Here is an 18,908-nt window from a genome sequence, read left to right as displayed (position 1 = left end):
AAGTTAACATTCGCAATGAACTAGGCAGGATTTATTTTCAACAGATAATCCAAATTATGTTTTTATTGAGAAAAAAAAAAATCTGATACCTGTTGACCCTACGAACCAGCTCCAAAACTTCCCGCTAATAATTTTTAGTCTATTTATTTTTTTTTTGCTATTCGAATTCAAAAACATCTGTAGCGATCGAACCTCTATAAAATAGTAGACTCAGTTCAATTTTAGGAACATTTGAAAAATTATATAGTGAGTTATCCAGGAAAAACGAGGACACTTGTTATTTTTTAAAATATTTCATCGCCGATATCTTTTGAACCAATCGACCGATTTTGACGCTTGAAGTAACATTCCGCGCAGTTTTTAAATTTCTAACCCTAAAATTTTTTTGGAAATAATCAATTATACGTTTTCAATTTATTTTACAAAAATAACTTCTTTGAAATTTTTTCGTGAACGATATCTCTTTAACAAATGATTCAATTTTGATAGTTGAGGTGGCATTCGACGCGGTTTATGAGTTTTAGAGCCTAATATATTATAGAATCAATCCATGGAGTAAATTAGAAGTTACTTGAAAAAAAAACATTTTTTCGAAAATTTTATTTTTCAAATAACTCCGAACATTACTGATTAATTAATTCTTCAAAGATTGTAGGAATTAATAAGTCGCTTCGAATGCCATCTCAATGATCTAAATCGGTTAATCTATTCAAATTATAGAATAATTACATACATAAATACGTACATACACTCGGACAATCTCGAAATTAGTCATAATAGCTTCCTAGGAACTCAAGACGTCATCTGTTAAAAACTCAGTTTTCGAAAATCGGACCGAAATCAATAACTTCCCCTTTTTATTCAAATATTCAATTTTCTTAGCGGGAAATTTAAAAAAATGCATTATATAATATTTTATTAATGATAGAAATGATCTCTTTTTAATGTTAAACTTATTATTATTTTTCACACCTTCATCATTCTCGAAAATGGAGTACTGAAAGCTGACAGATGTTTTTATACTCCCAAACCATCTCAGCAAAATCGATACTCTTACAACCCTCGTTTAGTAAAAAAAAAAAAAAAACTTTTCTTTTAATCATTATCACATTTTAAATTCAAAAACTCATTTATTTACATGTATATATATATTGTTTTTTAACTAAAAATATATTATATTGAAAAGTTTTATAATTGCGAAATTAAAATCTACCAAATTTTTGGAAATTTGATTGAGAATTGAATAATGAATTTCAATCACATTCTACAATGTACTTAAGGTTTAATAATTTACATATACATTATAATAGGTATAATAACCTAGTAAACTTTTGAGGTTGCTAAAGTAACCTTATACTTTCAAGCTTTATAAAAGCTTTCATGGTGGTTTTACGTTAGATCATTAAAGCAAATCCTTCAGATGTTAAACATTACGTAAAGTTTACAAAGGACTACAAAAATATGTACATACATGAGTTTAAATCAAAGAAAAACTTTACGGAACTTTCAAATCGCATTGAATTTTACTATATTTTTTTTCTTTTATTCATTTTATTATTTTTATTGAAACTACTTTGTCAGTATAATAAAAATATCAAAAAAATTATATTTCTCAAAATATTGAAGTGCCATCATTTATTTGAATTTAAGCCTCAATTATCATATTATTAAGAGAGTAAAAAACATTTTGTCAAAGCTCTATATTTCTTGGATAAAACAAAGTGCATTAGGTAAATTTAGTACATTAAAAAGGTCTCGACTTGACATTGTGACTTATTTTATGGTTTCGGGTGTTTCTATGCGGTAATTAGTTTAATATATTAAGCGGCAACTTTTCAATCTGAGATTTAGGTAAAACCAAGATTTATTTATCATTGTTAGTATATATACATACACGGAAAAAAAAGTAATCAAAAATTACATTGTGGATAGTAATCCAAAACCACTAATGGGATTCGATAGCTTTTACTTTAGACAGAAATAAATTATTACTATTCCACGAGTAAAATATGCTATGGTAAATTAAAAATTACTAAGCGCGCAAGTCGAAATTTAAATTGTAGATTGATCGTACTAGACATTGAAAACGTAAATTCAACCTTTTAAGACGTAAATAGCCGTAAAAACGTATTTTAGACGTAGTTAACGTACGAAAACGTAAATAAGACTTGCGTAATCGTAGACACAACCTTTCAAAACTTGCAACAAAAAAATTAAACTGTATCAAAAACATTTCATTGCCAAAAAAAACCAATCTAGCAGCCAGAAGACGAGAAATAAAAATTTTCAGCAGCTTTTGAAAAATATTTTGAGATACAGAGTCTCAAAGAGTTATCTCTTGTAAAGCTCAAAATATTTTCCAATATCTGCTAAAAATTTACATTTCTCATCTTCTGGCTACTATCTACTATCTGGCGAATATCTAGGAAAAAATAAGAACGTTTATCACAAAAACTTGAATAGTAAAATAAATGATATTGAAAACTACGTAAAAAAAAAAAATTTGAAAACGTTTATGATTTGATCAAGAATATTTTTTTAAATTTCATCAAAAACATATCAAATATTTTTATTAGTGACCCTCAGGCAGTTATGTAGGGACTTCGGGTTCTTAGAATGATAAAAGAGTGAAAATATTTGAATTTCGAAAATTTATTTAAACATTTTTATTGTTATTCATGATTCCTTTTTACAGTATAGCGCCATCGATCCTGGGAAATACGGCGGAGGTGGTGAATACGATGTGCAAGCTGGTTTTGGATGGACGAATGGTATTGTATTTGAATTCCTTGATACATATCCAGATGCTAAGTCATAACTTATCGTTATCCAGATCCTACAATTCTACCGATAAATAACTTTAATTGTAAGTTGAAATTTTTTTTTAAATTTATTATAAATCAAATTGAAAATATATATATATATATATATATATATATATATACATTTACTACGATACCGAATAATAGCTTCAATTTTTTTTTTTTTTCAAAAGCATATTTATATTTAATAACATATTTACTCACTCAATCAGAAGCAAATCAATAAATTCAAACGTTTTTATTAATACCTTAATCGCTTATTCATAAAAAAAAACTTTGCAAATAAAAGCGTGCGGTGAACTGATTGAAGTTACATAACTTAACGCTTTTTCCTCTCGTTAAGAATTATAACTACTTATAAATCTAATAATCTTTGTATTGCTTTCATAACGTTTCTTTGAAAGATTCTAGAGAGAAATTTATTACTAAATTAAGTTTTGCAATACAAACAAAAAAATAATTTTTCATTTTAAATCAAAACTTTTCGAGGTTTTCAAACTCAGAAAACTCAAAAAGATTCTTTGTACATTTTTTCCAAAATCGATCTTATTGATTAAATTTTGAGGCAAATCGGTTGAGCGGTTTACGAGTTGTGGAACAAATATAAAAAATAACAATTTTCTTGATTTTGGTTTTTCAAAAAACTTGGAAACTATTCGGCCAATCGAGTTCAAACTCTAATCAACTCTAAGTTTCTAAGCACTTTTGATTGTCACAAAAAAAACGACCAAATCTGACACACACGCAAACACATACACAGCCGCGCGCGAATATCACTCTGAAATTAGTCAAAATAGTTTCCTAGAACATCAAAACGTTGACATCGGATGAAAACTCGATTTTTGAAAATCGAATTGAAATCAATAATTTCCTTTTTTTTTTTTTTTTTTTTTTTAAATTTTTTGTCAGCGCAGAACATTCAAGAAAATTCAAGTTTTGAAAATATGATTTGAATTTCGATAAAATCTCAAAGTTTGAAAACATTTCTACACTATTTTGCAAAAAAAAATTTTATGATATTATAGGGGTGGTTCATCTAATATTATGGGAATACTTCTCATACCATTATGGGAACAGATCCCATATTGGTATAGGAACTATTCCCATAATACATAGCAAAACCTCATAATTTTCTTTCCGTGTGGCGGGAAGTTAAAAAAATTAAATTTATGAACTAATATTTACTTTTATACTATAAATAAATGTAATAAGGAAATTCATTTCACGATATTTTTGTTCACAATTATTAAATGGTTAAAGCTTCGAAAAGATTGCAACTTTCATTTTTTTTAAATTGATACTTTATTGAAATAAAGCACAATATAATAATTAATTCAAAATATCATTGAATTCTCAACTAAATTGTTCTCAAGAGATATGAAAGTTATATATTTATATACAATCGATTTCATCAAGAATTGTCATATACATACATGCAAATATTTGTTCTCATTATTGTACTCTGCTTCTATATTCCTCCATTTAATATATAAGCTATTTAAAATTATGCAATAAATCATACAATTGTTTTTTTTTTTTTTTTTTTTTTTTTTTAGATACAAGATTTATTTTAATATTTCACTGGTATTGTTACGTCTTTATACAAATTGGATGGTTACAAAGATCGATAAACTTTTTAGCAAAATGAAAACAATAAATTTTTATAACAAACCTAAGTATTATATAAATTTATATTATTTTTGTCAACATAATAATTTAATAAATTATTGAAACCTAAACTAATTAATTAATTAAAATTTATGAAAACTTAGTATTTCAATTAATTCTACAATTAACTAATTAGTTTATGGCTGTGTTTGGTAGCGAAATTCCAAGAAAGAAAAAAAAGTTAATTTATATTTAATTAGTATTTGTAACAATTAATAAAAGTTTAATTTTCTTTTATCAATAAAATGAAATTCAATTAACGTTCCGATAATGCTTTTTACACTTTGCATGATTCGCAATCTCACTAACTTTGAAAAGTAAAGTTATAATAATAATCTTAATTGCTTGTACTTAATACTTGTGTTATTTAATATTTATTATTGCATTTGATCAATTTATTAATTGGACCTCAATTGCTCTAGCGGATTTTTTTAACCGTCTAAAAAAAGTTTAATTTATATGTTAAATAAAATTAAATTTAAATGTATTTTATTTCATTTTTAAAAAAAAATTTTAATACGTCAGATTTTTAATGCGGGAAAATAAAATTTAAATTAAACCATTATCGAATTGGAATCAATTGATTTTGGTTTATAAAATTAAATATAAACAACTTATGATTGAAAAAAAAAATCAATAGCATGATTATTTTAAATTAAAAAAATTTAATTAAACTTTCTATACACAAATAAAAATTTATTTAGTTGAAGGTTTAATTTGTACTTGTATCAAGTTTATTATAAAAATTTATACTTTTGTTTGAACGTTAATTTTTTGAACGTTGTTAAAAAAAAAAGAAGTTCTTTAGATTTTAAATTTGTAGCCGATTTATGAGGAGTTACACAGAAAAAAAAACGATATTTGGCGCAATAAATATTTTGCATTACGAATTGAAGACAAAATTTTCTGTGAACTAAAAAATATTTCTCGACTCAAGAATTTTTTTTCGCCCCAAGAAAATTTTTTGTCGCCTTAATAAAAATTTCTTGTTCAATTTATAATGCAAAAAATTTCTCGGTCAAGAAAAAATTTTCTTGGGACGAGTTAAATATTTTTACACCAAGAAATCCTTTTGTTCTGTGTACATTTAATTTAAGTTTGATACAGGTTTATTTTCAAACACATATATTTTGGATAATGATTTATTCTTTATGTAAATATCAGAAAAAAAAGTTCTCGACCCAAGAAACTTTCCATATTATTAAATAAAAACCAAAATGTTCTTCATTCAAATTTTTTCTTGCCCCAAAAAACCTTTTCTTGCCTACTGATAATACAAAAAATTTCTTAGATTAAGTAGAAATTTTTACGCCAAGAAATAATTTTTTTCTGTGTAAATGTAATTTAAGATCAAATAATTTTTTTTTGTAAATTAAAATTATTTATTGTGAATTTATTTAAAAATTCCTCGAATCATTTATGGTAAAATTTAATTTAGTTAAGTGAAAATTCAATTGTTAATTATATATTCTAATCAATTTTTTCGTTTCTGTTTATAAATTAATTAATATACTTATTTTAATTCTACACTTCAATGCTTTTGCCAACGAAAATTTTATTCTATTAGATTATATACGAATGTAACGAACCTAAAGTCCATTCAGTTACTCATTTACATTTTAACTCACGGGAAAATGTTATAAAGTTTTCCACTACTCTTAATTTATTTTATGTTTAAATCATCAAAGTAAATCGAAATAATATATAATTGTTAATTTATATATATATTCAAACAATAGACCAAAATACAATTTTAAGTAAAAATTATTATGTAAAAAATAAATAAACTGAATATAGAGTGAAAATATATTTTTTTTATTATTTACAATTTTTTTTTTTACCCTTATCATTATTGTCGTATCCTAATTTATGAAAATCTTTTAAAACAACATTGAAGGATGCAGTTACTGCCCCTTGAACTTTCATCCGAGTTACTAAAAAAAAATTTATTAATTTTATTATAATTTTGAATAGCAATTATAGAAAGAATTTAATTAGAACTGTAATTTAAATTATATTTAAGGCAATCATTAATATTATTATTAATATTTTTTTTGTTTTTTTGCGGAATGAAATTTAAATTATAGAAGGAAAAGTTATTGATTCAATAATTTTTCACTCCAATTGTCAATCCCAAGAAAAATGAAATAACTGAGATAAAGAAATAGAACATATCTGTCTGCTTAAAAATAATATCCGGTTTTTTACAGTTCTAATCTCCGATATTCAATAATTAATAATTCAATATTACATTCTCGACCAGAACCTGATGCTAGAATAGACGGCTCAATTAATTCGGGACGTTTTCCAGTAATCCATGCAGCAAAATGATGTAGCATCGATGATGATTCCGGTACGTATATTGGAATTCTAAATAATTTCAAATAATAATTAATTAATATAGATTCATTCCAAGAAAAAATGATTTAAATCTACTTGGAGAAAAACTTTTTCTTTAATTCTACCCCACTCTGTGAAAAAAAATCTGAAAACCGCCTGACCCTGCGGACCCTCGGAAGCATTATTATTTGTAAATTTTTTTCCGACGATATCTTTCTATAGTATGAACCGATTTGAACGTTCTTGGTGGCAATCGAAAGGGCTCATCAAGACTTTGAACTGAGTACATTTTGAAGCGAATCAGGTAAGTGGTTTATAAGTTATATGCAAAAAACCAAAAACAAAAAAAATTTTGAATTTTTATTCTTCGTATAACTTGTAAACTACATGACCGATCTACCCCAAAATCTAATTAATTCTAAGTTTTGGTGAGCCTTTTCAATTGTCATCAAGTACGTTCAAATCAATTGATTCGTTTCAAAGATATCGTCAGACAAAAAAAGTTTACACACACACGCAGGCGGGGGGACGTCTATCCGGGAATAATCAGAATAGCTTCCTAGGACCTCAAAACGTTGACATCTGATGAAAACTCGATTTTCGAAAATCGGACCAAAATCAATATCTTCCCTCTTTGAAAATTTTCAATTTTTTTAGCGGAAAGTTAAAAAAATTCTTGACCGTGTATTATCCGAATTATACAGATATGGTTCAAACTCTCCAGTAAATGAAAAACACACATCATTGAACAATGTTATGGCAGTCAAAATTAAAGCTTATTTAATAAGCTAAAAGATAAATACGTTAAATTTTACATATACGATTATCGATTTAAAAGTTATCCAGAGTTAAACTCACATTAAACTTCTTGTCGACATTTTTACAATTTTTCAAGTTAAAAAATTAAAAAATTAAAAAAAAAAAAAAAAAAACATCAAAACCACAAGATTAACAATGGAAATTGAAGCTTGTTAAATTTATGTCAAAAGGAATTTTCGAACCAAACTAAAAAATATACCTTTACATTCCGAGTATGGCTAGATGGGACTTTTTTTTCAAAATAATAGTTTTTCAATCAAATTTTTTTCATTTCAGTAATGAGTTATGAAAAAAAAATTCCAATTAAGTCAAATAAATCGAACAGGATAACTTTTTCATCGAAATCGATTAGTTTAAGAGCAAAGGATAATTATTCCAACGATACAATTCGAACTACTCGAAACTCGAATCGAATAATTCGATTCGATTCGTATCGAATAATTCGTAAATTCAAATATTCGCACACCCCTAATATAAATTATTAATTCCCAGGATTATTATATAGATATAAAAAATTTTGAAATAACTCTACCTAGATTCGTGACGTCCTGATGTAAAAGGTATATGACAAACTCCATATCCTCTTATTACGTCATGTCCAAAAAAATCGAAACCATAAACTGATATTACCAATTGTGGCCCTAAAATTTATTAAAATTAAAAAATTTTATTTTTTATTGTTTCCAGTGTTTTTATTTCGCTATTAAATATTTTATTATTTAACCATAAATATACATGTTGCAATACTAAATAAAAATACAATATATTTAATTTAAAGGCAAACTAATTCATCAATTTGAAAACTAACTTTCTGAAATATTTATTGTTTAAATGTAGTTTAATTACTCTTTTAATACTATTAAAACTATTAAAGTAAAGTTTCATGAAAAAAAAAAATAAAGGGAATTAACGTAACGCTTCAGAAATTGTTAAATAATATATATATAAGACTTTCTGACTCTAACTACTAAAGCACTACTATCCTCGTAACAATAAAATTAAGTAATTAAATACAAAGTATATTTAAAAACTAAAAAAAAATACGAGGCATGCAATTTTCAATGTCAGTAAAAATAAAAAACATTAATGAAATAAAAAGATTTGAATTTAATAAAACTGTAAGAAGAATTTAATATTATTAAAATAATAACGTAATTTCAAGTAACACACTTGGTTTTTTGACATCTATAAGATAGCAGCTTTGAGGCTGTTTTTTGACATCGAAACGGCGCCTAAGTGTTGACAAAATCAGAAATTAATGTCATGAAAAAAAATATCTTATTAGAAGACTTGACATAAACGGCCGCGAGCAATTAATTTTAAATAAGTTTAGACGTCAATTGAAATAACGTTTTCAAAATTTGTCCTTTTAAAAGACATTTTTAAGTTGTCTTTGTGTTACTTGGGAAATCACGAGTAGAAATCCAAGTAGCATACTTGGCTTTATGACATTTAGAAGATTGCAGTTTTTTGAGCTATCGATGTCACAAAATGTTGTCAAATTATAAATTAGTGTCATAAAAAAAAATCTGATTAAAAGACTTGACATCAATAATAGTAAAAAGTTCATTACAAAAGAATCTGAACGATGTCAATTGAGATGACTTTTTTAAGACAGAAAAAAGAACAGAAACTTTCTATGACTCGTAGGACCATCGGTACGTCTTATTTATCTAAGTCAGTTTGGCTTTGAAACATAATAAAATTTGTTGTCTTTTTATGACATCTCAAAGTTGTCTCTGTGCTACTTGGCTTTATGACATCTATAAGCTAGCAATTTGGAGGCTGTTTTTTGACCTATTGACAAGGCAACAAAATGTTGACAAAATCAGAAATTAATGTCATCAAAAATATCTGTTTAAAAGACTTGACACAAATGGCGGCAAAAACTTAATTACAGATAATTATCAAATGTCATCTAAACAATTTTTCAATTAAAATGACTTTTTTAAGACAGGAAAAAGAAGACAATTTCCTATGATTCCTAGGACCAACATCTGCACGTTTTATTTACCTAAAAAAATTTTGCTTTGAGACAAAATAAAAGTTGTCATCCTTTTTAAGGCATCTTAAAGACATCTCTGTGCCATTTGGAAAATCACGAGCAGAAAATCAATTTTTTTTTTAAATTACGAATTACTTTACAATATTTATAGCGATTTAAAATTTATATAAAAATTAAACTTACAGCCATAGGGTGTCGTAGATTTAAAAGTAACATCCAGAGGAAAATTCCATGAAGTTAAACGTCTTGCATCATTACTGCACTTACTCATTTGCGTTAATCCTTCTTCAATACCCTGTTACAATTTACACAAAATTACGAATGCACATCAGTAAAAAACGAAAGAAAACAAATAGTATTTTTCTTACTCCAACAATATTCCATTCTGATCCATAGTGATAACCGTACTTACAATACGCGTTATCAATTTCGTAAAATTCTCCATACTCAATGGATCCAGTAGCACACACGTAAAACTCACCATCAACCATTTCTGTTTTTTTTTTCTTTTTTTTTAAACAATTTAATTAATTAACGAATTATTATTTTATTTTTTAAAGTTAATAAAAAAAATTCAAATAAATAAGACCATAAACTGGTTTGTAAAATGGGAAGATTTGTTTGGAAATATCAGTACCATAGCAACGAATAGTATAAACACATGGACGGAAGCAGCAGGTGTGTAAAAAAAACAACCGTTTTTTTTAAATGTATTTCCAAACATAATTTTATTTAAAATTAGGAGTCGTACAAGAGCTCTTATAAATATTTGAGCCATCAAATTTATCCTTGTAGTGAGATGATAAATAATGTACAAGTCGATTTATTTTGTTTAAATTCTATAATTATAACAATGACTTTTTTTTTAAATTTAAAAACATGAGTTGGTATATTTCTTATATATACATAATTATACTGTCGACGTACGATTTTAATGATTAGTAATTTAAAAAAAAAAAAAAACAAACAATTAATTATTTACTTGATTTGTAAATGTCGGTAACGGGGCTGATGTTAAAGTACCGGCATTTAAAAATTTAATAAATATTAAATTGTTATTTTTTAAAATAAATACCAAAAAAAAGGGGGGGGGGGAATACTTGTCGTTAATTAAATATAAATAAAAATGGTAATTATTTGAGGTAAATATTGTCAGCTCAGAAAGATAAAAAATTTTTTTTGTAAAACGATTCATCATTGATTACCTCAAATACTTAAGTATCACATCCATCGTTATTCATATTTTTATTTAATTTTTTTTTTTTTTTTTTTTTTTTTTAAATATTAATCTATCATATAATCATGCATAATGATAATGCGATTTACAATACAATGGCATAATTTCATTCATAATTATTGACTACGTTGTGTCCTATCGTAGTGTATAAATCAATCACATATATATATAAATATATATATCATCGACTATTGTAAAGAACTGTCTTCTTAACAGTATAGTATTATTGTTATAAATTTTTACAGCTAAAGCAGCCTACGCACAATTTACTGCGTTAATATTTCCCAACAAAGATGTCAGCATTTACTTCTGCGCACATTATAAATAATTATCGCATGCTTGTTTATTTATTAATGTCCAGATGCAATTTCCTTCATACGATTTAATGCTGAGCCAGCTTTGAACCAACCGATTTGTTGCTCATTCAGAGTGTGGTTGAGCGTAATTGTGTCAACTTTACCATCTTTATGTTTGATTTCAGCTTTGATTGGCTGTAATTATAAATAATAATAATTATAAGTATGTTATAATAATAAAATATTTAATAATAGAAATAAGTTGACAGTTTCTTGAATAATAGGTGTTGTAATTAATGTTTATTTATACACGCAGAGAAATTTTTAGTAAAAATTACCCAAAAAACTATTTAATTTTAATTATATATACTCACTTTTCCTGGTGCGAGATCTTTTAGACCAAGTAAACTAATTTTGTCAGTCGGTTGGATTTTGTCGTAATCACTGGGGTTGGCGAAAGTTAATGGCAGAACACCTTGTTTTTTGAGATTTGTTTCGTGAATACGAGCAAAACTTTTGACAATTATTGCGCGACCACCAAGATGACGAGGTTCAAGTGCTGCGTGCTCCCGAGATGATCCTTCTCCGTAGTTTTCGTCACCAATTGCTACCCATCTAATGCCATTTTTCTTGTAGTGTCGTGCTACGTCAGGAACGGCACCCCATTCTCCAGTCAATTGATTTTTAATTTTATTTACCTCGTTATTTTCAGAGTTGACTGCACTATAAAAATATCAAAAAATTATTGTTTTATTTCACTCATTAATAAAAGCATTGAAATATAAAAAGTAAAAACTAAAAAAGCTTTAAAATATTTTGGTAAACAATAGAGGAAATTGATAGATACATTTTGAGTAATACCGAGTTACGTTCCCGTAAAATTTATCAAATGAATAAATATGATTTATTTAATTATTATTTTTAATTTATAGTTTATAATCCTTCTGAACGGAAATTGCTAATGAGTATTTTTAGAACGTCGACACAGTCTATCCCTAGGCAAAACAAAGTCTACGTAGATGAGGATTTGACTGCCTCGACGTTCCCATAAGGAACCTGAGGTGCAACACTAGTAATTTTTTTATATTTAATTTATGCAGTTTGAAAAGGAAAGTTGGTTAGTCGGAGGACTCAGCAGAGACGAGTACTCTACTAAGTTCGAATCTATCAGCTTGCTTACTACCCTCCATTAAGGGCATTCTCAGACAATGCCCCATTTTTTAAAAATATGCAATGAACATTTTGGTAATTAAGGTAAAATACCTAGTACCTAATCAGGGAACTAGTACTCGATTACTTCATGTATTTGTAAATATTCAGTAAATTTTAGTAGATATACAAAGACATGAGTGATCGGGTACTAATGCCCTGATCGGATACTAGGTCTCTTACCTTAATTTAAAAAAAGTTAAAGCATTAATTGAAAAAAGAGCAACGTTGTTGCAATTCCGCTGATATAGAATTTAAAAAAATTACTTAGTTGTTATCAATCGATAACAACTTCTAATTCACCTCCTAATTAGATGAATAAATTTTAGTCTATAAAATTTTTAAATTCTAATTATAAAATTGCCAAGATTTTACTGAACTTCATTTAAAAAATTTCGTTTTACTCCTAATTGACGACAACTGTAAGTAATTTTTTATTTCTGATCCCATAAATAATGATTATATGAAGTTGGAATCGGGAACAGAAATAATAAAATCGTAAAAAATAATAAAAATCAAATAATCGACGACTAGGACCGGGAAATTTTCAGTTTATAACAACCGCATGACTATTATTAATTAAAATAACAAAATAATTACCCGATGAACATGTTGTTTGAGATGTTGTCAAGATGACCACGATATTTTAGCCAAGGTCCAGCAGCAGAGATGTGATCAGTTGTGCATTTTCCTTTTACTTTAATAAGAACCGTCAGGTCAGTAAGATCTTTGCCATCCCATTTATCAAATGGTTCCAATAATTGCAATCGCTGTGACTTGGGATCAACATCAACTTTAACTTTGCTACCATCAGCTGGTGGCGCACTGTAAGTTTCCATACCAGGGTCGAATCCACGAGCCGGAAGTTCATCACCTAAAAAAAAAGTTATTTATATTTTTTGTTCGAAAAAATTTATTATTGCAATTAAATTTTATTTAAATACCGAATGGATTATCTAAAAGGAATTCTTTTCCGTCAGCGCCCTTGAGTTTATCAGTAAGAGGATTGAAATCGAGACGTCCGGCGATAGAAAGAGCCGTGACGAGTTCAGGACTTGTTACAAACGCATGAGTTGCTGGATTGGCATCATTACGACCAGTGAAATTACGATTGTAAGAGGTAACAATAGTGTTCTTATCGCCTTTCTTGATATCTTGACGATCCCACTGACCGATGCAAGGCCCGCATGCGTTAGCCAACACAATACCACCAAATTCCCGAAGTGTTTGAGCCTTGAATAAATGAATGATTAATTTTTAATCTAAATTAAGTATGAAATTAATTTTAAAATAATTAACTTACAATACCGTCGCGCTCAATAGTGGCTCGAATTTGTTCAGATCCTGGCGTGACATTGAATGTTGACTTTGATTTAATACCGTGTTTTAGCGCTTGTTTAGCAATATTCGCACATCGTCCCATATCTTCGTAAGAGCTGTTTGTGCATGATCCAATCAGACCAACTTTTACTTCATTTGGCCATCCATTTTTCTTAGCGACTTCACCTAATAACAAAATAGTTTAATTATTAAACTAAAATTATCATTTTTATATAAATAATACGAGTGCGAATTCGAGCTTACGAATTATTCGTACAAAGAAAAAAAATTTTCGACTGAAAGTAAATATTCTTGACTCAAGATTTTTTTTTCTATGTATCGAATCGAATTGAAGTATGTGATTCAAACTTCGAACCGAATAATTCAAATTTTTTTTTTTTAATTATTTGTAAATTTATGGATAATTAAAAAATTTTTTTTGTATGACTTAAAATTGTAATATTTTTTCCTAATAATTCAAATTTTTGTCAGAGGTAAATAGAGCTTAGACACGAACCTACGAAAAAGTTTTGGTTACTTTAAAAACTAAGCTCTCTATTAAATAAAAAAAAACGATCCAGAAGTTAGAAGACAATTAACAATTTTCGAATTTTTTTATTTAGCAAATAAATTGCACAAAAAAAAGACTAAAAATATGCATATGTAGAAAATGAAAAAAGCTATAGGTGCAATTTTTCAAAAAAATTTTTTTTTATAATTTATCATTTCTAAAAAAAACCAAAAATTATCAGACGGCTAATTTGAGTATCGTAATAAAAATTGATTATTTTAAAGCTGACCAGAATTTTTTCGATTCGAATCGAGTAATTTAAAAATTTACAAATAATCCGAAAACTTTCAGATAATTCTACACCCCTAATAAATAAATATTTACCTAGTTTGGAAATAGGATGTGCGAGATCAGGAGTGAATGGTCCATTGACATGTGGCTCAAGAGTAGATAGATCTAGCTCAATAACTTGATCATATTTAGCATTTGCATCAGCAGTCAACAAGCTGGTTCTAAACATATCTGCAGAGGCGGCAATATCAGCGCGATCTGTTGCTTTTAAGTAATCCTGCATACGATAATTGTATGGGAAAACAGATGTAGTAGCACCAATTTCAGCACCCATGTTACAAATAGTTGCCATTCCCGTACAACTTATACTATCAACACCTGGCCCAAAGTATTCAACAATAGCACCAGTACCTCCCTTTACCGTTAGTATACCCGCGACTTTTAAAATAATGTCTTTAGGACTTGTCCAGCCTTTCAACTCTCCAGTCAATTTAACTCCAATCACCTTGGGACACTTTAATTCCCATGGGATATTTGCCATTACATCTACTGCATCAGCACCACCAACTCCAATACAAAGACCACCAAGACCACCACCATTTGGCGTGTGTGAATCAGTACCAATCATCAACAAACCAGGGAAAGCATAATTCTCCAAGATAATTTGATGAATAATTCCTGATCCAGGATTCCAAAAACCTACTCCGTATTTAGCGCCAGCGGTTTGCAAGAAATTGTATACTTCTTTGTTCATATCTTTAGCACGGCTCAAATCTTTTTCTCCTCCTATTTGAGCTTCAATCAAGTGATCACAGTGAATTGTTGACGGTACAGCTACTCTAGGTAAACCTGTCGGAAAAAATAATTTATTCATTTTTAATTATCAGATAATTTAATTTCTAAAAAAAAAAAAAAAAAAAAAATTTCTTCCTTTTAAAAAATTTCTGAGTTAAATTATCATGGTTTTAATAAACAATTAAATTTAAATCATATTTAATAAATTTAATAATGACAGTCGAGCAGTCACGTTGAGGCTGCAGGTTACTCGTTATGTGTAATTGCCGATATCAGTTAACTTATCTATCTTTTTTGTTATCTCATATCAATTAGGTAAATTAAATATAATTAATATCTATACCATTTCTACTGTTTATTTTTATTTTATTCTATCGTTATTAGAAGGTAGTGAATTTGTCACAATAAATGAATAAATAAAATTACCAGAGCTTATGAATTGTAACATGGCCATTTGGGCTGTAGCATCTTGCATGGCAACACGATCTGGTCGGAGTCTAAGATAACTGGTTCCTCGAACGATCTCTTGCTTGTCGGGTTCATCCAAGTGGGAATATAATACTTTTTCTGAGAGAGTTAATGGGCGACCAAGCCTGTAAATAAAAATGAAAATAATAATATTACTAATAAATTATATTTTTTGATAATCAATCGGTTATTTTTTAAATTTTTAACTTCCCGCTATAAAAAATGAAAATTAAAAAAAAAAGAAATTATTGGTTCAAATCGGTATCAGATGACGTTTTCAGATCCTAGGAAGCTTTTCTGACTATTTCCGGATGGACTTCCGGCCGTGTGTAAACTTATTTCGTCAGACGATATCTTTGGAACGAATCAGCCGATTTGAACGTTTTTTACGGCAATCGTAACATCTCACTAAAACTCAGAACTCATTAGATTTGGAGATCAGGAGTCAATCGGTGGAGTAGTTTACATGTAATATGAAAAACAAAAATTAAAAAAACATTTTTTTTTTTAAGCTTTTGTAGCATAACTCGTAAATTTTTCGACTGATTTGTTTTAAAGTTTGATCAAATCAAAGTCTCAACAAACTCTCGATTACTGCAGATCACGTACAAATCAGCTGATTTGTTCCAAAGATATCGTCAACAAAAATTATTTTTTTTCAGCGAAATGTATGTTTTTTCAGTCCAATTATTTTTTGGCCTCACAGAACTAAAAAGTTTACCAATAGCAAGGTTTTCGAGTTCTCTGAGCTCGAAAACAGCGGGAAGTTTTAGGGTTAGCCCACAGGGTCAACCGTTTTTCTGATTTTTTTTCTTTTTATAACAAGTGAATAAAACTTTACCGTTTCTTGACGACTTTTAAATTTTCGCTCAATTTGTCGTATGGAAGATAAGTTGTTTGATCGAATTTTGACATTGCTACCTTTGCGGCAGCAAAACTCAATGGACTCAGGCTGAAACATCTTTGCTGGATATCTGGTGTTAATCCACAAATTTTCTGTAAAATAATACTCCATATTTATAAAATAATTCACGTACTTTATATTTTTATTATAAAATATAAATATTAAAAATTAAAAACTATAATTTTTAATTAAACGTCAAAAAATTGAGAGCAAAATTTGTTACCTATAACAACAATGTTTGTAGTAAAAAATAAATATATATAATACAAGTAATCTATAATTGATTAATAAATGTGACATAAATTTGTTTACAAAAATAAATTTAACTACGTATGTAAAAAAAATATTTATCATAATAAGCATTGGCTCTTATTCTTATTTCATATTTTTAATTCTTGGCAAAATGACATAAATGTTTAGTATATTTATTCATATATAGATAATATAAAACATGTTATCTTTATAATCACTTATTATCTTACTGTCAATTTTATTGAGCGTTTAAAAAATTATACCCAATCCACTGGGTTGTTTACATTTAAATGGAGCGATAAATTAAATTTTTGCTTATTATCTAATAATTTGCCAATTTTTTATTTTTAATATTTAATTATAAATCATAATTAATTCTTAAATATTGTGATTTAATAATTTTATCGGTCTTGAGACATGTCCCCTAAGGGCCACAGATAAAAAAGTATAAAAATAGTGCAAATATTATATATAATTATATATTTACTCCATAAAAAATTAAAATATAAAAGATATTCGTTAATCATAATTTTTAAAAACGATAAATTATAAAAAAAAATATTTTAAAAAATTGCACCTGTAATTTTTTTTATTTTTTACATGTGCATATTTTTAGTTTTTTTTTGAAAATTGATTTGCTTGAAAAAAAAACTCCGAAAATTTTAAAATGTCTGCCAACTACATGATCCTGAAATTGGGAGACAAAAAATTTTGGATTTTATTTTTTTTCAGTAATTAAGTAAAAAAAAAAAAAAAAACTAAAAATATGCACATGTAGAAAATTTAAAAAGCTATAGGTGCATTTTTTTCAAATATTTTTTTTTTTAATTTATCGTTTTTAAACAAATTTAAAAATTTATAGACGTTGGCTAACTACAGTATTATGCCAACTACAGAACCATATAAATTTTATTATAATTATAAAAAAATAAAATGAAAAGAAAAAAATATAGATTGACAGTAATGGAGTACAAAATACAAAAGAAATACATGCGCACTTAACAATGTCAGCATAACCTCATAATCTAAAGATTAGTGCAATATATATACAGAATAAAGTTATGTAAGCTTTTAAAAATATTTTTCTATTACGAGATACAAATTTTTCATTACAACAATATCAGATAATATATATTATTTAATATATATACATATATTTATTATTTAATAAATTTAAATCCAAATAATTAAATGACATATTTCAAACATTCAAATGACATTTGAACGTTTGAATTTTTTAATTAGACGTAAAATATGAAATTTCAAAATTAATAAATTTAAAAAATATATTTGACTACAAAATAACTAATATGTAAAAAAAAAAATTTGTTGACCTAAATTTACATATTAAATAATTTATTTTTGACACATATTGAGGTCAGGGAATATATTCATTGAGTTTAGTTGGGTGTGAGATAATACGGATCATTTAAATAGCTAAGGAAAATTGTTATCAGAGGTGTGAATCATGATATTGATATAAAAGAGAGGATATAATATAACATGTGATGAATAATATAAATTAATTAATTTAAATAATCGCCTACCTGTGCCCGAAAAATTCTGGCGCAGTAAGACATTGTTGCAGAATTTGGTCTTGAACGACTGCACTCTTTAGTAAAAATTAAAAGTTTGAGCGCACGCGCTTATATATATTTTTTTTAAAATAAATATATTTTAATATCTCTAGTATGGCAGTCCTTCTCAAACTGGCCACCAGAGAACTGAAGTAAACTGAAGATCTAAATTCAAGTTGACCTATCATTCAGTACATTCAGAATCTTAATATTTAATACGCATGCGCTCTTATGTAATATTATTTTTTTTTTATTCTACACATATTTGACAAATAAATAAATCATTGGAAATGTGTACTCGCGCCAAACAATTTTGTAATTTTTAATTATTTACTTTACAAATTACATATTTTCCTGAATTGTGTATATAATTTATTTAACAAAAATTATATAC

The 18,908-nt window shown here is 27.0% G+C and overlaps 3 protein-coding genes across 4 annotated transcripts in view; 1 reads left to right on the top strand and 2 right to left on the bottom strand.

The window, feature by feature from the left end:
- LOC103577247 (trehalase) overlaps window positions 1-5,717 on the top strand; it is a 56,945-nt gene extending 51,228 nt beyond the window's left edge. For both annotated transcript variants that reach the window (XM_053740695.1, XM_053740696.1), the window contains exons 9-10: window positions 2,696-2,866; window positions 4,379-5,717. In XM_053740695.1, the coding sequence (XP_053596670.1) occupies window positions 2,696-2,818 (123 nt within the window). In that variant the 3' untranslated portion in view covers window positions 2,819-2,866; window positions 4,379-5,717. The remainder of the gene's footprint in view (window positions 1-2,695; window positions 2,867-4,378) is intronic.
- On the bottom strand, window positions 4,922-10,145 carry LOC103577258 (B9 domain-containing protein 1-like). Its single transcript, XM_053740772.1, has 6 exons — window positions 10,023-10,145; window positions 9,838-9,949; window positions 8,182-8,290; window positions 6,742-6,860; window positions 6,317-6,424; window positions 4,922-4,929 (listed from the first exon to the last, which is right to left on the bottom strand). Exons 1-6 carry the CDS (start codon window positions 10,143-10,145, stop codon window positions 4,922-4,924), a joined length of 579 nt encoding a protein of 192 aa, XP_053596747.1.
- A 243-nt stretch (window positions 10,146-10,388) lies between these two features.
- LOC103577251 (aconitate hydratase, mitochondrial) lies at window positions 10,389-18,674 on the bottom strand. The gene is made up of 9 exons (XM_008557823.2): window positions 18,485-18,674; window positions 16,623-16,777; window positions 15,740-15,906; window positions 14,612-15,367; window positions 13,700-13,902; window positions 13,341-13,629; window positions 12,997-13,270; window positions 11,562-11,910; window positions 10,389-11,382 (listed from the first exon to the last, which is right to left on the bottom strand). The coding sequence occupies exons 1-9, from the start codon at window positions 18,515-18,517 to the stop codon at window positions 11,242-11,244; spliced, it is 2,367 nt and encodes a 788-aa protein (XP_008556045.1). The 5' UTR covers window positions 18,518-18,674; the 3' UTR covers window positions 10,389-11,241.
- Window positions 18,675-18,908: the final 234 nt, after the last annotated feature.

The sequence above is a fragment of the Microplitis demolitor genome, chromosome 7, assembly GCF_026212275.2.
Source record: "Microplitis demolitor isolate Queensland-Clemson2020A chromosome 7, iyMicDemo2.1a, whole genome shotgun sequence".
Taxonomy (NCBI): Eukaryota; Metazoa; Arthropoda; class Insecta; order Hymenoptera; family Braconidae; genus Microplitis; species Microplitis demolitor.
The sequence above is the reverse complement of the archived record's forward strand: the minus strand, read 5'-3'. Positions and strand labels throughout refer to the sequence as shown.